Source organism: Nerophis ophidion, linkage group LG11 (assembly GCF_033978795.1).
Source record: "Nerophis ophidion isolate RoL-2023_Sa linkage group LG11, RoL_Noph_v1.0, whole genome shotgun sequence".
NCBI classification, from domain to species: Eukaryota; Metazoa; Chordata; class Actinopteri; order Syngnathiformes; family Syngnathidae; genus Nerophis; species Nerophis ophidion.
Window position 1 is genome coordinate 11486021 of NC_084621.1, and position 22557 is coordinate 11508577.

Here is a 22557-nt window from a genome sequence, read left to right on the forward strand (position 1 = left end):
CGAAACTCAATGCGTACCAAATTATGACTGGATAATATTAAAAAGGAACTATGTTGTGTGTGTGCCAGAAAACACATATATAACATGAATAATTGCTGTCGAAAGGAACAGGAGTATTTCTGATATTTTCGTGAAACCCTGAATGCCTCATTTTGTTAAAGAAGGATTTATTGTCGCCACCTGCTGTTGTTTCAGAACACTCATGTTTTGGTTTGAAACAAAACGACTTATAGTTTTTGAAGATCCTTGTAAAATGTGTTTTAAAGTGCGCGGAATAATGATTTTGTGTGGGTTACGTACTAGTCGGGGAGCGGGTGTGTCTTATTTGAGTGACACATGTGAGAGCGAATCACATTTGGAGTGAGCGCCCAGTCAGCCAATCAGAGCAGAGGGTGTGATGGCTGGGCATTATCTCTATTTGTCAGGAGAGAGGAAAGGTGTGGGAGTCAGGAGTTACCACATTTGGTCAGCGAGCATTAATGGCTGCATAGTTTGTTCCAGGGGGTAAAGTGTTGTGGTGTGTCTGTAAACACGGCGTGCAAGTGAAGCTGGGAGTGTTGGAGCCTTGGAGGGGAGGCCACCAGACAAACTATGTCTATCCAGTACGAGGTGGAGCAGCTGGCGGGCAGCTACGGGGTGGCGGAGGACTCCTTCCCCAAACACTTTGGCTACGGAGAAGAGGAGGAAGATGCAGACTTGGAGGACAGCTCGGTGCCGGCCGACAGCAAGCCCAGAATCCTGCTCATGGGACTCAGGAGAAGTGGCAAGTCATCCATACAGAAGGTAGGATAGCAGCTTAGCATGTTGCTAACAACAATCATCCATACAGAAGGTTGGATATCTGCCTGGTTAGCATGTTGCTAACGATAATCATCCATACAGAAGGCAGGATAGCAGCTTAGCATGTTGCTAACAACAATCATCCATACAGAAGGTAGGATATCTGCCTGGTTAGCATGTTGCTAACAACAATCATCCATACAGAAGGTAGGATAGCAGCTTAGTATGTTGCTAACAACAATCATCCATACAGAAGGTAGGATATCTGCCTGGTTAGCATGTTGCTAACGACAATCATCCATACAGAAGGTAGGATAGCAGCTTAGCATGTTGCTAACAACAGTCATCCATACAGAAGGTAGGATAGCAGCTTAGCATGTTGCTAACAACAGTCATCCATACAGAAGGTAGGATAGCAGCTTAGCATGTTGCTAACAACAATCATCCATACAGAAGGTAGGATATCTGCCTGGTTAGCATGTTGCTAACAACAATCATCCATACAGAAGGTAGGAGAGCTGGTTAGTATGTTGCTAACAACAATCATCCATACAGAAGGTAGGAGAGCTGGTTAGCATGTTGCTAAGAACAATCATCCATATAATAGAAGGTAGGATATCTGCCTGGTTAGCACGTTGCTAACAACAGTCATCCATACAGAAGGTAGGATAGATGCCTGGTTAGCATGTTGCTAACAACTGCCTGGTTAGCATTTTGCTAACAACAATCATCCATACAGAAGGTAGGATAGCAGCTTAGCATGTTGATAACAACAATCATCCATACAGAAGGTAGGAGAGCTGGTTAGCATGTTGCTAACAACAATCATCCATACAGAAGGTAGGATAGCAGCTTAGCATGTTGATAACAACAATCATCCATACAGAAGGTAGGAGAGCTGGTTAGCATGTTGCTAACAACAATCATCCATACAGAAGGTAGGATAGCTGCTTAGCATGTTGATAACAACAATCATCCATACAGAAGGCAGGATAGCAGCTTAGCATGTTGCTAACAACAATCATCCATACAGAAGGTAGGATAGCAGCTTAGCATGTTGCTAACAACAAGTCATCCATACAGAAGGTAGGATAGGTGCCTGGTTAGCATGTTGCTAACAACAATCATCCATACAGAAGGTAGGATAGCTGCCTGGTTTGCATGTTGCTAACAACTGCCTGGTTAGCATGTTGCTAACAACAAGTCATCCATACAGAAGGTAGAAAAGCTGCCTGTTTAGCATGTTGCTAACAAGTCATCCATACAGAAGGTAGGATAGCTGCCTGGTTAGCATGTTGCTAACAACAATCATCCATACAGAAGGTAGGATAGCTACCTGTTTAGCATGTTGCTAACAACAAGCCTGTTAGCACTATTAACCGGAAATACAAAATTGAGCTAATAACTATAGTAACAATCCCCCTAGCGATCGATTTACAGGCCAGCTGGCTATCTCGCACTGGAAGTGAGGCTCTAAATGATTAACAGCCTCTTAGTGCATCTCTATGAGCATGTAGACTTAACGTCACGTGACTTAAATGCTTTACTGTAAGAAGTGTCAAGAATGCCTTGGAAAGTGCCAGCAAGTGGATTATAGAGACGTGACAGTCACATGACAACATAGACACGTGACATAGTCTCATGACAACATAGACATGTGACATAGTCACATGACAACATAGACACGTGAGTGACATGACAACATAGACACATGACAGTCACATGACAGCACAGACACGTGACATAGTCACATGACAACATAGACACGTGACATAGTCACATGACAACATAGACACGTGACATAGTCACATGACAACATAGACACGTGACATAGTCACATGACAACATAGACACGTGACATAGTCACATGACAACATAGACAGGTGACACAGTCACATTACAACATACACACATGACATAGTCACATGACAACATAGACACGTGACACAGTCACATGACAACATAGACACGTGTCCTAGTCACATGACAACATAGACACGTGACATAGTCACATGACGACATAGACACGTGACATAGTCACATGACGACATAGACACGTGACATAGTCACATGACAACATAGACACGTGACAGTCACATGACAACATAGGCACGTGACATAGTCACGTGACAACATAGACACGTGACATAGTCACATGACAAAAATAGACACGTGACATTGTCACATGACAACATAGACACGTGACATAGTCACATGACAACATAGATACGTGACATAGTCACTTGACAACATAGACACGTGACATGGTCACATGTCAACATAGACACGTGACTTAGTCACATGACAACATAGACACATGACATAGTGACGTGACAACATAGACACGTGACATAGTCACGTGACAAAAATAGACACGTGACATTGTCACATGACAACATAGACACGTGACATAGTCACATGACAACATAGATACGTGACATAGTCACTTGACAATATAGACACGTGACATAGTCACATGACAACATAGACACGTGACTTAGTCACATGACAACATATACACATGACATATTCACATGACAACTTAGACACGTGACATAGTTACATGACAGCATAAACACGTGACATAGTCACATGACAACATAGACACGTGACATATTCACATGACAACATAGACACGTGACATAGTCACATGGCAACATAGACACGTGACATAGTCACGTGACAACATAGACACGTGACATAGTCACGTGACAACATAGACACGTGACATAGTCACATGACAACATAGACACGTGACATAGTCACATGACAACATAGACACGTGACATAGTCACATGACAACATAGACACGTGACATAGTCACATGACAACATAGACACGTGACATAGTCACATGACAACATAGACACGTGACATAGTCACATGACAACTTAGACACGTGACATAGTTACATGACAGCATAAACACGTGACATAGTCACATGACAACATAGACACGTGACATTGTCACATGACAACATAGGCACGTGACATAGTCACATGACAACATAGACACGTGACATAGTCACATGACAACATAGACACGTGACATAGTCACATGACAACATATACACGTGACATAGTCACATGACAACATAGACACGTGACATAGTCACATGACAACTTAGACACATGACATAGTTACATGACAGCATAAACACGTGACATAGTCACATGACAACATAGGCACGTGACATAGTCACATGACAACATAGACACGTGACATTGTCACATGACAACATAGACACGTGACATAGTCACATGACAAAATGGACACTTGACATAGTCACATGACAACATAGACACGTGACATAGTCACATGACAACATAGACACGTGACATTGTCACATGACAACATAGACACGTGACCTAGTCACATGACAACATAGACACGTGACATAGTCACATGACAACATAGACACGTGACATAGTCACATGACAACATAGACACGTGACATAGTCACATGACAACATAGACACGTGACATAGCCACATGACAACATGGACACGTGACATAGTCCCATGACAGCATAGACACGTGGCATAGTCACATGACAACATAGACACGTGACATAGTCACATGACAACATAGACACGTGACATAGTCACATGACAACATAGACACGTGACCTAGTCACATGACAACATAGACACGTGACCTAGTCACTTGACAACATAGACACGTGACCTAGTCACTTGACAACATAGACACGTGACCTAGTCACATGACAACATAGACACGTGACCTAGTCACTTGACAACATAGACACGTGACATAGTCACATGACAACATAGACACGTGACCTAGTCACTTGACAACATAGACACGTGACCTAGTCACATGACAACATAGACACGTGACATAGTCACATGACAGCATTTCTTTTTTTTCTTTGAAGAAATGTTTAGAAGGAAGTTGATGAATCCAGATGGATCTCTATTACAATCCCCAAAGAGGGCACTTTAAGTTGATGATTACTTCTATCTGTAGAAATCTGTATTTATAATTTAATCACTTCTTTATTTTTCAACACGTTTTAAGATTTTATATCTTTTTTTTCCAAATAGTTCAAGAAAGACCACTACAAATGAGCAATATTTTGCACTGTTATACAATTTAATAAATCAGAAACTGATGACATAGTGCTGTATTTGACTTCTTTATCTGTTTTTTTTCAACCAAAAATGCTTTTCTCTGATTAGGGGTACTTGAATTAAAAAATGTTGACAGGGGGGACATCAGTAAAAAAAGGTTGAGAACCACTGATCTACTGTAGTCAACTAGTGGCCTCCATCCGGCCCACGCAGGCCTGATGAAACCATTTAAACGAGGGTTGATCGTGTGTGCAGTACTCCCACCACCCCGCAGGGGGCGACAGTCATATGTGTCTTCCGCCATCCTAGTCACTGCCGTTGTGTCCTTGGGCAAGACACTTTACCCACCTGCCCCCAGTGCCACCCACACTGGTTTAAATGTAACTTAGATATTGGGTCTCACTATGTAAAGCGCTTTGAGTCACTAGAGAAACATAATTCACTTCACTTTACTTCACATGTCAATATGAATGACTATGAGAAACCTTGGAGAGGACCGCAGATGTGGATGACCCCCTTCCCCCCTCTAGGGGAGACCAGATGCAATGGACGTCAAGTGGATCTAGCGTGATAGTGTGAGAGTCTAGTCCATAGTGGAGCTAACATAATAGTGTTAGAGTCCAGTCCATAGTGGATCTAACATAATAGTGTTAGAGTCCAGTCCATAGTGGATCTAACATAATAGTGTGAGAGTCCAGTCCAAAGTGGATCTAACATAATAGTGTGAGAGTCCAGTCCATAGTGGATCTAACATAATAGTGAGAGTCAAGTCCATAGTGGATCTAACTTAGTGTGAGCGTCCAGTCCATAGTGGATCTAACATAATAGTGCGAGTCAAGTCCATAGTGGATCTAACATAATAGTGTGAGAGTCCAGTCCATAGTGGATCTAACATAACATTTTGAGAGTCCAGTCCATAGTTAATCTAGCATAATAGTGTGAGGGTCCAGTCCATAGTGGATCTAACATAATAGTGTGAGGGTCCAGTCCATAGGGGATCTAACATAATAGTGATAGTCCAGTCCATAGTGGATCTAACATAATAGTGTGAGAGTCCAGTCCATAGTGGATCTAACATAATAGTGTGAGAGTCCCGTCCATAGTGGATCTAACATAATAGCGTGAGAGTCCAGTCCATAGTGGATCTAACATAATAGTGAGAGTCAAGTCCATAGTGGATCTAACTTAATAGTGTGAGAGTCCAGTCCATAGTGGATCTAACACAATACTGAGAGTCCAGTCCATAGTGGATCTAACATAATAGAGTCCAGTCCATAGTGGGGCCAACAGGAGATCATCTTGAGCGGAGACAGGTCAGCAGTGCAGAGACGTCCCCAACTGATGCACAGATGAGTGGTCCACCCTGGGTCCCCAACTTTGGACAGCTAGCGCATCATGTGTAGTAACCAAAATTTTCCGGCACATATGGTACAATACAATCAGCAAGATAGGCTGGAGCTAGACCGTGTAGTATTTTATACGTAAGTAGTAAAACTTTCAAGTGCACAGGAAGCCAGTGCAGGTGAGCCAGTATTCTTGTTCTTGTCAAAAGTCTAGCAGACGCAAATAGATGGAAAACGCTGATCCTATCGGACTATTTCAGTACAAAATACACGACGACATCATGTTTTAATCATCTCCCAACACTAAGTTTTACCTGAGATAATAAATAATCGTGATTAGTTTGTGAGGCAGAATCATGCAGCCCTAATGAGAGCATTTCCTTATTCCAGGTGGTTTTCCACAAAATGTCCCCCAACGAGACCTTGTTCCTGGAGAGCACCAACAAGATCTACAAGGACGACATATCCAGCAGCTCCTTTGTCAACTTTCAGATCTGGGACTTCCCTGGTCAGGTGGACTTTTTCGACCCCACCTTCGACTACGAGATGATCTTCAGAGGAACTGGAGCCTTGATATTTGTCATCGACGCTCAGGTAATTCATGCAGGGACTTCCCGTAAAAGACCATTACTGCTTTGGCATTTTCAATTGCTTTTTTTTCTGGAGTCTTGTTTTAACATTTTATCGGAGCTCTTACTATAACGCTGCCAAGAAGTCGCGCTGTGTATTTGTCTTTTAAAGTGCACTACTGCCCCCTAGTGGGCCACTACACATTGACTACAGTTCATGTGTTCCACTGGCATGTCTTCACTTTCAGGATGACTACGTGGAGGCTCTGGGACGGCTTCACCTCACGGTGTCGCGGGCATACCGGGTCAACCCGGAGATCAACTTCGAGGTGTTCATCCACAAAGTGGACGGCCTCTCGGACGACCACAAGATCGAGACCCAGCGAGACATCCATCAGAGAGCCAACGACGACCTGGCGGACGCCAGTTTGGAAAAGCTTCATCTCAGGTGCAGTCAAACACGGGTGTTATTCCGACTTATGTCACAGTCGTACCTTGGTTTTCATCGATAATCAATAGGGACGTACACCCAGTACCGCAATTTTTTGGTATCAGTGCAGTAGAACCGTTAAGATTCTGGTCAAATGGTACGAGCGCTTTAGCCGCCGCCGCTACGATTAACAAAGTACACTGTGAGGATCTGAGAATTAGTCTGAAAAAAGTACAAATAAGGAAGCAACACTACACAAAAGTTTGTAAAAACAAAGTTTCCTTCTTAAAAATACCTTAGTTAGTGTTGAAGTGAACTTGCTTCACTCAAGACTCAAGGGCCGGCGTGGCGCAGTGGGAGAGTGGCCGTGCGCAACCCGAGGGTCACTGGTTCAAATCCCACCTGGAACCAACCTCGTCACGTCCGTTGTGTCCTGAGCAAGACACTTCACCCTTGCTCCTGATGGGTGCTGGTTGGCGCCTTGCATGGCAGCTCCCTCCATCAGTGTGTGAATGTGTGTGTGAATGGGTAAATGTGGAAGTAGTGTCAAAGCGCTTTGAGTACCTTGAAGGTAGAAAAGCGCTATACAAGTACAACCCATTTATCATTTATCATTTAAGACCGCCGCGACTACGCTTCATCACTCGTTCTTCTAGTTATCTAATAATCCACAGGCCATGTAAATGCATTGAACAATTGAAGTACTATAAAAATCAATCAAAATATACTTTGCTTATATGCACACCCACCTAACTAATTGATTGTATTGATTTATATGATATATTTGATAGGCTATATCATTAGAAGTAGCTCAAACACTGCAGACTGCATATGGACGTTAGCGGCTAGCTAGCTAGCCATGTCTTAACCCTTCTATTATGTTGAGGGTCGATTTGACCCATTTCAGTTTTTGTGTTTATCAAAGTACTGGTTATCCTTTCTTTTTCTTGCTGAAATTTGGTGACTTTTCCTCATCTAGGGTCATGAACTGGTGTGTATAATCTGGACAATTTGTTGTGTAGTGGAATGTCTTGCAGAGTTTGTATACAAATATGATGTTGCGGGTCATTTGGACCCAGACACTTTAATGTGGGTAAATAGCCAAAATAAACAAGTCTCTTTGATGTACTTTATACTTTGATGTACAATTGTTTGTATTTTGATTGCCTCTGAGACCCAGAGCCAGGTGTGTGAAGAGAGGGAACTTTCTCACACTTGTCCTTGTCACTGTTCTCATGTCATCTCTTTGACAAACTCACCAAAAATTAGCTCCAGAAGGATGACATCTGAGGAGACAAGGACAAGTGTGAGAAAGTTCCCTCTCTTCACACACCTGGCTCTGGGTCTCAGAGACAATCAAAATACAAACAATTGTACATCAAAGTAAAAAGTACATCAAGGAGACATGTTTATTTTTTGGATCTGAACCTACATTAAAGCGCCTGGGTCAAAATGACTCGCAACATCATCTTTTTATACAAACTCTGCACAAACATTCCACTACACAACAAAGTGTCCAGATTTACACACCAGTTCATGACCCTAGATGAGGAAAAGTCACCAGATTTCAGCAAGAAAAAGAAAGCACAACCAGTACTTTGATCAACACAAAAACTGAAATGGGTCAAATTGACCCTTAACATAATACAATTGGAATAAAACATGTATTGTATGTCACTTTTCTAAATGTTTATATAACCTAAAATAAAATTGTTATTGGTTTAACCTGTTTTCTTGACTGTTTTGAGTCCATTTACACAGTACGGGTCAAAACGACCCGCAACATAATCAATGTCATGTTTTCCAACATAATAGGGAGTTTCAGTTGTATAGCGTCACCTTTTATCGGCAGTTTTTTCAGGCCAAAAAGCGTCTGCTCTCCCCTTTTCTGTCTACACACTGTGTCTGCTTGTAAGTACTCCTTGATTGTGTGCTGCCGAACACGCTCCTCCGCTCGTAAAACCAGCAATATGACGATGCACCATCATGCCCGTTAAAACAAAAAAAAAGGGGAACTGGTACTTTTCAAACATAGTATAGTACCGTTTTTGATTCATTAGTACTTTTTTTTGTTTTTATTTAGCCTTTATTTAACCAGGTAAAATCCCATGGAGATCAAAGATCTCTTTTCCAATGGAGACCTGGCCAAGAGGGCAGCAGCAAGGTTACATTAAAAAGAGTAAACAACACATTTACAACATTAAAACTTGCAGACATAGTACATGTGCATACAGACAAGGTAGACTGCAATCCTTTCACAGAAGCTTTAAACTCATTTCATGTAAAAAGGGTTTGAAGTTGAAGATTCGATTGTAGGTGCTGAAAACTTGCCTAGTTCAGTTCTTACTTTGGGGACAACAAATTGGAGAACATTCATTGAACGAAGATTGTGACTTCCTTGTTTCTTTTAAAAGACAAGACAGATTCGATGGAGTGATACCCAGAATGGTTATGTAATAATAATAATAACTTAGATTTATATCGCGCTTTTCTAAACACTCAAAGCGCTCACAGAGAAGTGGGACTCAACATTCATTCACACCTGGTGGTGGTAAGCTACATCAGTAGCCACAGCTGCCCCTGGGGTAGACTGACGGAGATGAACACATACCAATGATTGAGGCGTGGAGCACATAAAGACGTCCAGTTAGCCATTGAGTGTACGACACAATGCTGAGTAAGTTGCTGATGAATCTCAGTCCCCGTGGTACACACTATCCAGTTTGTGGAGACAACCAGCTGTATGTAGCATTCATGTACAACACATCTCCATAGTCAATAACAGGTAAAAAGGTAATACTACAATACTATACTAGTACTGGAATACTGTACAATTAGGGCTGGGCGATATGGCCTTTTTTCAATATCTCAATATTTTTAGGCCATATCACGATATACAAAATATATCTGGATATTTTGCCTTAGCCTTGAATGAACACTTGATGCATATAATGACAGCAGTTTGATGATTCTATATGTCAATCAATCAATATTTATTTATATAGCCCCAAATCACAAATGTCTCAAAGGACTGCACAAATCATTACGACTACAACATCCTCGGAAGAACCCACAAAAGGGCAAGGAAAACTCACACCCAGTGAGTGGGCAGGGAGAATTCACATCCAGTGGGACGCCATTGACAATGCCGACTATGAGAAACCTTGGAGAGGACCTCAGATGTGGGCAACCCCCCCCCTCTAGGGGACCGAAAGCAATGGATGTCGAGCGGGTTTAACATTATACTGTGAAAGTTCAATCCATAGTGGCTCCAACACAGCCGCGAGAGTTCAGTTCAAGCGGATCCAAGACAGCAGCGAGAGTCCCGTACACAGGAAACCATCTCAAGCGGAGGCGGATCAGCAGCGTAGAGATGTCCCCAACCGGTACAGGCGAGCGGTCCATCCTGGGTCTCGACTCTGGACAGCCAGTACTTCATCCATGGTCATCGGACCGGACCCCCTCCACAAGGGAGGGGGGGACATAGGAGAAAAAAGAAAAGAAGCGGCAGATCAACTGGTCTAAAAAGGAGGTCTATTTAAAGGCTAGAGTATACAGATGAGTTTTAAGGTGAGACTTAAATGCTGTCTACATTAAAGCATTCTTCTTCATACTGCATTCATATATGCTACTTTTAAATTTTCAGGCAGAGAGGGAAATCACAACTAAGTCAATTTAGCAAAAGCGTATTTATGAAACAGTTAGTGGCACAGTGGCACAAACATTCATGTCATTTCCAAAACAGAAAGTGCAAGATTGTCAGAGACATTTTAAAACAAGCTATTAGTGCACGTTTATGCATGATGTCACTAAGATGACATAACACTAAATTAAAGTGCACTTTTTCTACAGAACGCCACTATAATAGTTTAAAACAAATAAAGTGCACTTTTGTGCATGATGTCACACGAGATATTTCAATAAGTGTCAAATAAAAATGAGCTGCATAATAGGAAATCAATCCGCTATGTGGTAGGTTCCTGCAGACGTTATCTCCTTATGTTGTTGACAATTTTTTTCATACGGTGTTGATGTGGAAATGGTTGCCTCGGCATTTTGTTGGTGTGGCACCGATTGGAGATGTTGATATGCAGAGTAAGCACTCTTTATTCTCTAGCAGGTGACTTTTCAAATGATCCTACATAATGCTTTTTGTAGCAACGCTTTTGCCCCACACTTGACAAATTACGGTTGTCTGTTGGACATATTCCCCCTTGAAGCCAAACCACCGCCAGACAATGGACCCCCTGCTGTTTTTCTTGGGAATTGATTCTTATTTAATTTGTTACCAGATTGGCACCTTCTGTCACTCGCAACACAGCTAACATTACCCATGCTGCTACCTCTCTGCTCCGCGAGGGCGTATACACATATGACGTATGAGGTGACAGTATGTGACGTGTGAGGTGACAGTGTGTGATGTATGAGGTGACAGTATGTGACGTGTGAGGTGACAGTATGTGACGTGTGAGGTGACAGTGTGTGACGTATGAGGTGACAGTATGTGACGTATGAGGTGACAGTATGTGACGTATGAGGTGACGGTATGTGACGTATGTAAGAAGGTGCGCTTTCTGTCTGTGAGAAGGAGAGACAAGAAAGAATGAGAAGAGCCTGTAGTGTAATGCCCGCAGCTAAAAGCAACTGTGTGAGAAGGTATGCTTGAATATCACGATATAGTCATTTTCTATATCGCACAGAGACAAATCCGCTATGTATAGAGTAAATCGATATAGGGCTGGGCGATATATCGATATACACGAACAGACAACTGTAATTTGTCGAATGTGGGCCTAAAGCGTTGCTACCAAAAGTAGCATTACTGCAAATACGTAGCATCACTTTAAAAGTCACCCGCGAGAGAATGAAGGGTGTTTGAAACTCTGCATGTAAACATCTCCGTTCGGTGCTACACCAACAATATGCCGAGGCAACCATTTCCACTTCAACGCCGTATGAAAAAAATAGTCAACGACAGAATTTAATAACGTCCGTAGTAACCTATCACACAGCGGAGGACGAACACTGTTTGGAAAATGACATGAACGTTTGTGCCACTGCTTAATAACTGTTTAATAAATACACTTTTGGTCAATTGACTTAGTTGTGATTCTTCTCCCCTGCATGAAAGTTCAAAAGTAGCGTATATTAATGCAGTATGAAGAAGAATGTTTGAATGTAGACACATAGAATCATCATACTGCTGCGATTATATGCATCAAGTGTTCATTCAAGGCCAAGGCAAAATATCGAGATAAACCGTATTTTTCGGATTATAAATCGCTTCGGAGTATAAGTCGCACCAGCCGAAAATGCATAGTAAAGAAGGGAAAAAAAAACATATATAAGTCGCACTGGAGTATAAGTCGCATATTTGGGGGAAAATTTATTTGATAAAATTCAACAGCAAGAATAGACATTTGAAAGGCAATTTCAAATAAATAAAGAATAGTGAACAACAGGCTGAATAAGTGTACGTTATATGAGGCATAAATAAGCAACTGCTATGTTAACCTAACATATTATGGTAAGAGTCATTCAAATAACTATAACATATAGAACATGCTATACCTTTACCAAACTATCTCTCACTCCTAATCCATAAATCTTCTTCCTGGATGTGGCTTCTAAACAACTCTGCCAACTCCAAAGGTATGCGTCGCTTCCTCTTGTCCTTTTCTGCTGCATATTTCACTACGTCCAGTTTGTAATCTGCAGTACATGATTTCCTTTTCAACGCCATTTTTGTTCAGCCCTTCTCACTTTTTATAAGTTACCGCCAACCATGAAATGATCCATTTTAATAGCTACGGCAGTAGCATATAGCAGTTAGCATTCCATGACCCACAATGCACTTCTGCCATGACCCTCCCCTGCCGAATTCTTATTGGTCGACGTGTGTGTGACGATTGCTGACATTTTCTTCGTCTCTTCTGCGAAGGAGATAAATAATATTATTTGATATTTTACGGTAATGAGTTAATAATTTCACACATAAGTCGCTCTGGAGTATAAGTTGCACCCCCGGCCAAACTATGAAAAAAACTGTGACTTATAGTCCAAAAAATATGTTGTATCGTGATATGGCCTAAAAATATGAAAATATTAAAAAAAGGCCATATCGCCCAGTCCTACGTACAACCCTACCCAGACTAGAATTGTACAGTTGAAATGTGTAATCCTTGCATCCCTAGTCCGGTTCTTGTTGCTTTCTTTGCCTTAAATCAGGGGTCGGGAACCTTTTTGGCTGAGAGAGCCATGAAAGCCAAATATTTCAAAATGTATTTCCGTGAGAGCCATATCATATTTTTTAACACTGAATACAACTAAATGTGTGCATTTTTGAGTAAGACCAACATTTTTAGAGTATAATAAGCCCTTATTCTTTTTAATAACATTGTTATTCTGAAGCTAACCAATAATAAATCAAATGTCATGTCTGTTGATCATGTTTTTGTTTGGCCACGTGCTGTTTGTCCTTTGGACTCTTTAAGTTCCTGTTTTTTTCCAATCCAATCCAATCCACTTTATTTATATAGCACATTTAAACAACAATAACGTTTCCAAAGTGCTGCACAGCCATGTTAAAAACAATTGTAAAAAAATAAAAAAATAAATAAATAAATAAAATAAAATAAAAAAAAAGTATATATATATATATATATATATATATATATATATATATATATATATATATTATGCTCCACCAATGACTGAATAAAAACAAAAAATAGATAAATATAAAAACAATATAAAAACAAATATGATTAAAAACTATTTCAAAGGGTAAAATCAATTAAAACAGTAAAATAGAAATCAAAGTGTATAAAAAACACAGAGGACAACAGAGGACAGAGGACCACACAACTCACGTAGTGTTAAAAGCCAAAGAATAAAAGTGGGTCTTAAGACGAGACTTAAAACACTCCACTGTGGAAGCAGTTTGAACATGGAGGGGCAGAGTGTTCCAGAGCTTAGGGCCGACCACAGAGAAGGCCCTGTCTCCCCTGGTCTTAAGTCTGGTCTTGGGCACCACGAGCTGCAACTGGCTCTCAGACCTCAGAGCACGCGCAGGAATGTAAATTTGGATAAGGTCCGAGATATATTGAGGTGCCAGTCCATGTAAAGATTTAAAAACAAACAGCAATGTTTTAAAATAAATTCTAAAATGAACAGGGAGCCAGTGCAAACTCTGAAGAATTGGGGTTATATACTGGCGTTTCCTGGCCCCTGTTAAAAGTCGTGCTGCCGCGTTCTGGACTAACTGCAACCGGGAGAGAGCTTTTTGGCTAATGCCAGCATAAAGTGCATTGCAGTAGTCCAGGCGACTTGAAATAAAAGCATGCACGACTTGTTCAAAAAGGTTAAAAGATAAAAACGGTTTAACCTTTACTAAAAGACGAAGGTGATAAAAACACAATTTTAAAACGCCATTCCATTCCCTTGTCTGGTTTCCTTGGTTACTCATTTTGTCCACCTGTCTCTGGTGGACAAAATGGTGGACAAAATGCCCGCTCACCTGCTAATCAGAGGCAGTATTTAAGCTTGTCTTTGCCAGTCAGTCGCCCTGTGCTGACTTGTTTCATGCCTTGCCATAGTTTTGTGCTTCATGCCATGCCAAGTAAGCTTTGTTTGATTTATGTTCTTAGTCTGTTTATGCGTTAGCTTTGTTCCTTAGCCCAAGTTGTGCCTCCACTGTGAGCGATTTTTGTTTGTATATTTTTTTAGTTAAAATTAAATCAAGTTTTTACCTAAATGCCTTCCTGGGAGAACGACCCCGCAGCAAGCTGCAATTCCCCCCCCCCCCCCATCGTGACATAAAATACTTCTTACCAATAATGCGACTTCTTGAACAGGTGCGGTAGAAAACGGATGGATGGATTTAAATGCATGAGCATGTTTTGTATTTTGCACGTTATTTTTAGCGCTGTGATTACCAGCGAAATTATTCATAATTATCGCGTTAAGCCATGTCAGCTAAGATTTATCTGAGAGCCAGATGCAGTCATCAAAAGAGCCACATCTGGCTCCCCTGCCTTAAATGAATGAGTGCAACACTTGAAGTGTTACTGCAAGATTCCTCTTGTAGCTTGTAATGAAGATGAACACTGTTATGTTACATTCATCACATATTATGTGTACTCTCATATTCCAGCGTCAGTTCCTCACATGATGTCCGCTCGTCTAATGAAGCTTTTCAGGAAGTGAGAGGTGTGATCTGCTTCCTTACTTCTCTCTTCCTTTCCTTCTTTTCTGCGCCCGGCTCAGTTTTTACTTGACCAGCATTTACGACCACTCCATTTTCGAGGCCTTCAGCAAGGTGGTGCAGAAGCTCATCCCCCAGCTGCCCACGCTGGAGAACCTGCTGAACATCTTCATTTCCGTGAGTGAAAAGCGCCGCCGTCAATCCCTCCGTCGCTCACGCCGCTCCTTTTTTCCCGTGCAGAATTCCGGAATCGAGAAGGCCTTCCTGTTCGACGTGGTGAGTAAGATCTACATCGCCACAGACAGCTCCCCCGTGGACATGCAGTCCTACGAGCTGTGCTGCGACATGATCGACGTGGTCATCGACGTCTCCTGCATCTACGGGTCAGTGGTGACGGAGCGTGTGTCCCCCCCGGCTTGAATTAATCACACCATTGCGCTTCCAGCCTGAGGGAGGACGGCAGCGGCAGCGCCTACGACAAGGAGTCCATGGCCATCATCAAGCTCAACAACACCACCGTGCTCTACCTGAAGGAGGTCACCAAGTTCCTGGCGCTCGTCTGCATACTGAGGGAGGAAAGCTTTGAGCGCAAAGGTAAGTCCCCTGGAATCCAAGTTTGCATAAAAAGCCATGTCTGTTTTCATGCTGGTATATCATGAAATGTTACGGTATTTCCTCAAAGGCTGCTTTCTTCACTAATAGACGCAGCTTCTAATTGCTAGAAGCATCTTTTCAAATATGGAACCAATTTTCATTGTTTTTCAATCTAAATACATTTAACAATTTATTTAGATAGATAGATAGATGGATAGTACTTTATTGATTCCTTCAGGAGAGTTCCTTCAGGAAAATTAAAATTCCAGCAGCAGTGTACAGAGTTGAGATTAATTTAAATAAAAGTAAAAAGTAAATAATGGGGGTTTAAATGGAAACAAAATAGAGGAATATTACAATAAGAATAAAAACTAAAAAGCAACAATGGGAATAAAAATACAACAGTCAAATAAGAATATAACAAGACAAAGTAGGCAGTAGTGACCATGTTATGAAAACGTATTGCACTGTTATTGTTTTGCATCCCCAGTCATCCTAGTACCCCCCGCCCCCCGCCCCAGAGAGGAGTTGTACAGTCTAATGGCGTGTGGGACAAAGGAGTTTTTGAGTCTATTAGTCCTGCACTTGGGATGAAGCAGTCTAGAACTGAACAGGCTCCTCTGGCTACTGATAACGCTATGCAGAGGGTGACTGGCATCATCCAGGATGCTCACTAGTTTGTCCACAGTCCTCTTCTCTGCCACCCTCACCAGTGAGTCCAGTTTCATTCCCATTGTAGAACCGGCCCGCCTGATCAGTTTCTCAAGTCTGGAGCTGTCCTTCTTAGATGTACTGCCCCCCCCAGCACACTACCATGTAGAAGAGAACACTGGCAACCACAGACTGGTAGTACATCCACAGGAGTTTTCTACAAATGTTGAAGGAGTGCAGTCTCCTGAGGAAGTACAGCCTGCTCTGTCCTTTCTTGTACTGGTGGTCCGTGTTAACAGTCCAGTCCAGCTTATTGTCCACCCAAACCCCGAGGTACTTGAATGAGTCCACGGTCATTTTAATTGGACTACTTAATTATTAACAGCGAATAATACATCATTATTGTAGTAGTATTATCTATGGATTTCAATTTTGAACAACAGGAAGTGAACATGGGCAGCATGGTGGGGGAGGGGTTGATGCATGTGCCTCACAATACCAAGGTCCTGAGAAGTCCTGGGTTCAATCCCGGGCTCAGGATCTTTCTGTGTGGAGTTTGCATGTTTTACTCTGGATTCCTCCCACCTCCAAAGACATGCACCTGGGGTTAGGCCCCTCCCACCTCCAAAGACATGCACCTGGGGTTAGGTTGATTGGCAACACTAAATTGGCCCTGGTGTGTGAATGTTGTCTGTCTATCTGTGTTGGCCCTGCGATGAGGTGGCGACTTGTCCAGGGTGTACCCCGCCTTCAACCTGGATGTAGCTGAGATAGGCTCCAGCACCCCCCACGACCCTAAAAGGGACAAGCGGTAGGGAATGGATGGAAGTTCGGGTCAGCTTATCACGCCTAATCTTTTCTCCAAGTTGATAGACAAGCGCCATTCAAAGTGTTTCCACTCATTTTATTGCCAATGTCATCTTGTCATGCCCCCCAAATAAAAACTAATCCTAGCGCATTAGCAATATGTTTTCAAGAAAGTCACAGAAAAAACAGGTCCAAATGTATCCATCCACACCAGATACAAAATGAACTGAGCTCATTTGGATGTTATTCACACGATTTACATCTAAACTCTGTTTGAGTCTTGCAAGCCATAATGGCCTTCCTTCTTTTTTCCACGACTTTGTGCAGGGACGGCAGTACTCTAGATGTTTTTTATCACTTTGCTCAATTCTGACAGGCAAAAGAAACAATACCAAAGTTGAGCATTTAGCTTTAGCAGAGATGCTAACTGTCCCTTTAGCATACTGTCGGGCTTTCCTCTACCATTGCTGATGTTGATGTTCTATGACAGGGGTGCCCATTACGTCGATCGCGAGCTACCAGTCGACCGCGGGGGGTGTGTCAGTCGATCTCCAGCCAGGCTTTTAAAAAAAATAGACCTAAAAATGAGTGATCATCAATCTTCACCAAGACGTCACTTAAATGACATTCACGGTACCGGAGGGTCTTGTGAGATGACGCTGGCTACTGCAAGATCATTATTATGAAAGTATGACCGAGAGGAAGGCGAGAAACACTTTTTATTTCAACAGACTCTCGCGCCGTACCTTCCGTCAAAACTCTAAAGGCCGACTGCACATTTCCTATCTTCACAATAAAAGCCCTGCTTCATGCTGCCTGCGCTAACTAAATACAGAGTCTCGGAAAACTGGCGTGCACAAGCGATCCCTCAGAAAGCTGGCGTGCACATAACTTGTGCACGCCAGCTTTCCGAGACTCTTATTTTGTTAGCGCAGGCAGCATGAAGCAGGGCTTTTATTGTGAAGATAGGAAATGTGCAGTCGGCCTTTAGAGTTTTGACGGAAGGGACGGCGCGAAAGTCTGTTGAAATAAAAAGTGTTTCTCGCCTTCCTCTCTGTCATTTTTTCATAATAATGAACTGGCAGCAGCCAGCGTCATCTCACAAGACCCTCGGATGCCGTGAATGTCAATCAAGCAAGCTACGGAATTTGCCGCCAATGTTTTTCTTGTAAAGTGTATGGAAGCTGGATGAATTAGATGCCAAAAACCAAGCACTTTCATGTGGTATTGTACAGAAAGGACCACTTTTTTTCTCCTCCATTTGAAAATGTGGGCGTTATCATCATTACTGTCTGATTCCAATCAATGCAAGTCATCAGAATCAGGTAATACACCAACTTATATTCTTGTCTTCGTGAAAGAAAGACATCTATATGTGTTACACATGCTTGTATTATCATTAAACACATTGATTGATTGATTGATACTTTTATTAGTAGATTGCACAGTACAGTACATATTCCGTACAATTGACCACTAAATGGTAACACCCGAATAAGTTTTTCAACTTGTTTAAGTCGGGGTCCACGTTAATCAATTCATTTAACTTGTTTACAAAAATGTCTCTTTCATAAATAAATAAATATAAATGATATATATAAATGAGGTAGATCCCCTCGAGTTGGTCAATTGAAAAGTAGCTCGCCTGCTAGAAAAAGTATGGGCACCCCTGTTCTATGACAACACTTGACATGAAGCACACGGCACCTTTTTGCAAGAAAACACTTCCATGGCAAATCTGAAAATTGGCTGTTACCATGTTTGCAAATATCTTTTTTCAATGAGTTTACACTAGAGAAGCTCCTGGCGTCTTCAGTTAGTTTAACCCAGTGTTTTTCAACCTCTGTGAGATACAGTCTGGTGTGCTGTGGGAGATGATCTCATTTCACCTATTTGGGGTAAAAAAAAATTTTTTGCAAACCAGTAATTCTAGTCTGCAAAGTGCAAGACAAGAAGTAAAAGACTACACACAGGAAAAGAGCAAATAAGTCAGGGTGTGATGTGACAGGTGGTGACAGTACACCTACTTTGAGACAAGAGCTATAGTCACGCATGCTTGCTTATGCTTTAAAGTCATATCCAACAATTGTGACAAAGACTTTTTACTGTCAACTGAGTTTCTTTTTGAATGATTTCTGCTGGTGGTGTGCCTCCGCATTTATTTTCAAAGCAAAAAATGTGCCCGGGCTCAAAAAAGGTTGAAAAACACTAGTTTAACCATTTAGTGTTCCAATGTCAACGAGCACTGAATGACTTCATATAGATGATATTAATTCTGGACCTCTGATTTGACTTTGTCCTTGTAGTTTTTGTCTGTACGGCTGTGAAATGGTCTTAAATCATTTTCAAGATGGTCTTAAAAAAGTTTTAAATTTCACATGTTGAATTGATTGATTGATTTAAACTTGTATTAGTAGATTGCACATATTCCCTTCAATTGACCACTAAATGGTAACACCCCAATAAGTTTTTCAACTTGTTTAAGTCGGGGTCCATGTTAATAAATTCATAGTACCTGCAGAGACCCTGAAAGATGTACGGCACATGCCGGAAGGTCTGGTAGCAGCCAAATCAGGGCTTTTATAGCCACAAATGTGCAGCTTGTCACCAGTTTCCCTCTGCTCCGTCAGGCTTGATAGATTACAACTTCCACTGTTTCCGGAAGGCCATCCACGAAGTATTTGAGGTGGGCGTTTCCACACAGCGCCCGGTGGGGACGCTGCCCCTGGGCTCGCCATGCAACAAGGCAGTGGCGCTCAACGGCACGCCCCGCAACACCGTGTAGGCTCTCGGACGCAAGAAAAGGAAGGAAGGAAGGATGGATGGAACGCTCTCGGAGGACCAGGGGGAGACTTTCACTGTCTTTAACCTCCAACACCACTCAAGTGGCCAAAGGGATGAAGGGGAGGAGCCAGGACCTAGACTTAAGAAGGACTCTTTCTTTGGACAATAGCTGCAGGTCCCATGGAGGGACCAACGGTCAGTGCAAGACATGCACACACTCAGAATAAAAAAAAAAACGAAAGAAAAAGGACGGTCACTCTGGAAGATGGCCGATAGGAAGCTTTGTCTGCAGCAGCCAGCTGGTTCTCAGCACCTCTCACCTCACCCCTGTGCTGCCCGGACCGTGGTCTCAGCATCTCTCACCTCACCCCTGTGCTGCCCGGACCGTGGTCTCAGCACCTCTCACCTCACCCCTATGCTGCCCGGACCGTGGTCTCGCTCGTCTCAAGGGAAGCACCCTCAAGGGATCGTGTGTGTGTGTGTGTGTGTGCGTGTGTGTGTGTGTGTGTCGTATTGCTGAAAGAAGGTTTACAGAGACTCACTGTCCCTTCTTCTTGATAAAAGCTACCAATACTATGATTGACTGTGTGAAGATGTTTGTTTACAGCACGCCACCTTTGGCATTGTAGATTTTCTTTAACCAAGCAAACCAGTCACCTTAAAAACTGTGACGTATGATTGAATGAATGCGCTGTGACAACATGACGTGTGAAAATAAAACCTCTAAACCACTTCTTTTCTTGCCAGGCTTTCTGTTTTTAAGGTCAACCATCCTTGCACAAAACATCCACTTAGTTTAGTTTGAAGGGACAAAGCACAGAAACATGAAGCTCAAAGACAGATATGTTCTGTACCAGATTATAGCTGAATAGCTCATTTCCATCTGCAGTCCCAGGCTACCTAAATTAAAAAGGATACAAAAAGCATGCAATAAAATGATGACAATAAAGTCACTCTAGCATGTAATTAAATTAAGAAACATCATATAACGCCATTTGACGGACACATACTTAATATACAATACAAGCACACCTCATGTACATCATACATGCTCTTGTTCACATCTGTCATCATTTGTAAAAACAACCATGACACACCATCAATCAATCAATGTTTACTTATATAGCCCTAAATCACTAGTGTCTCAAAGGGCTGCACAAACCACTACGACATCCTCGGTAGGCCCACATAAGGGCAAGGAAAACTCACACCCAGTGGGACGTCGGTGACAATGATGACTATGAGAACCTTGGAGAGGAGGAAAGCAATGGATGTCGAGCGGGTCTAACATGATACTGTGAAAGTTCGATCCATAATGGATCCAACACAGTCGCGAGAGTCCCGTTCACAGCGGAGCCAGCAGGAAACCATCCCAAGCGGAGGCGGATCAGCAGCGCAGAGATGTCCCCAGCCGATACACAGGCAAGCAGTACATGGCCACCGGATCGGACCGGACCCCCTCCACAAGGGAGAGTGGGACATAGGAGAAAAAGAAAAGAAACGGCAGGTCAACTGGTCTAAAAAGGGAGTCTATTTAAAGGCTAGAGTATACAAATGAGTTTTAAGGTGAGACTTAAATGCTTCTACTGAGGTGGCATCTCGAACTGTTACCGGGAGGCACTTCCAGAGTACTGGAGCCCGAAATGAAAAAGCTCTATAGCCCGCAGACTTTTTTTGGGCTTTGGGAATCACTAATAAGCCGGAGTCCTTTGAACGCAGATTTCTTGCCGGGACATATGGTACAATGCAATCGGCAAGATAGGATGGAGCTAGACCGTGTAGTATTTTATACGTAAGTAGTAAAACCTTAAAGTCACATCTTAAGTGCACAGGAAGCCAGTGCAGGTGAGCCAGTACAGGCGTAATGTGATCAAACTTTCTTGTTCTTGTCAAAAGTCTAGCAGCCGCATTTTGTACCAACTGTAATCTTTTAATGCTAGACATGGGGAGACCCGAAAATAATACGTTACAGTAATCGAGACGAGACGTAACAAACGCATGGATAATGATCTCAGCGTCTTTAGTGGACAGAATGGAGCGAATTTTAGCGATATTACGGAGATAAAAGAAGGCCGTTTTAGTAACGCTTTTAATGTGTGCCTCAAAGGAGAGAGTTGGGTGGAAGATAATACCCAGATTCTTTACCGTGTCGCCTTGTTTAATTGTTTGGTTGTCAAATGTTAGAGTTGTATTATTAAATAGAGTTCGGTGTCTAGCAGGACCGATAATCAGCATTTCCGTTTTTTGGGCGTTGAGTGGCAAAAAGTTAGCGGACATCCATTGTTTAATTTCATTAAGAC

General features: G+C 42.3%; 1 protein-coding gene across 1 annotated transcript; it reads left to right on the plus strand.

Annotated features, from left to right (window-relative positions):
- The first annotated feature begins 394 nt into the window (after positions 1-394).
- rragca (Ras-related GTP binding Ca) lies at positions 395-20989 on the plus strand. The gene is made up of 7 exons (XM_061915101.1): positions 395-783; positions 6607-6810; positions 7034-7233; positions 15484-15598; positions 15662-15804; positions 15867-16015; positions 20104-20989. The coding sequence occupies exons 1-7, from the start codon at positions 592-594 to the stop codon at positions 20256-20258; spliced, it is 1158 nt and encodes a 385-aa protein (XP_061771085.1). The 5' UTR covers positions 395-591; the 3' UTR covers positions 20259-20989.
- Positions 20990-22557: the final 1568 nt, after the last annotated feature.

Excerpts from the sequence above, each read along its gene's own strand:
- rragca (XM_061915101.1), top strand. The coding sequence starts at position 592 with ATGTCTATCCAGTACGAGGTGGAGCAGCTGGCGGGCAGCTACGGGGTG. Across the intron at positions 6,811-7,033 it reads TATTTGTCATCGACGCTCAG|GATGACTACGTGGAGGCTCT; the intron begins GTAATTCATGCA and ends CTTCACTTTCAG. Across the intron at positions 16,016-20,103 it reads GGAAAGCTTTGAGCGCAAAG|GCTTGATAGATTACAACTTC; the intron begins GTAAGTCCCCTG and ends CTGCTCCGTCAG.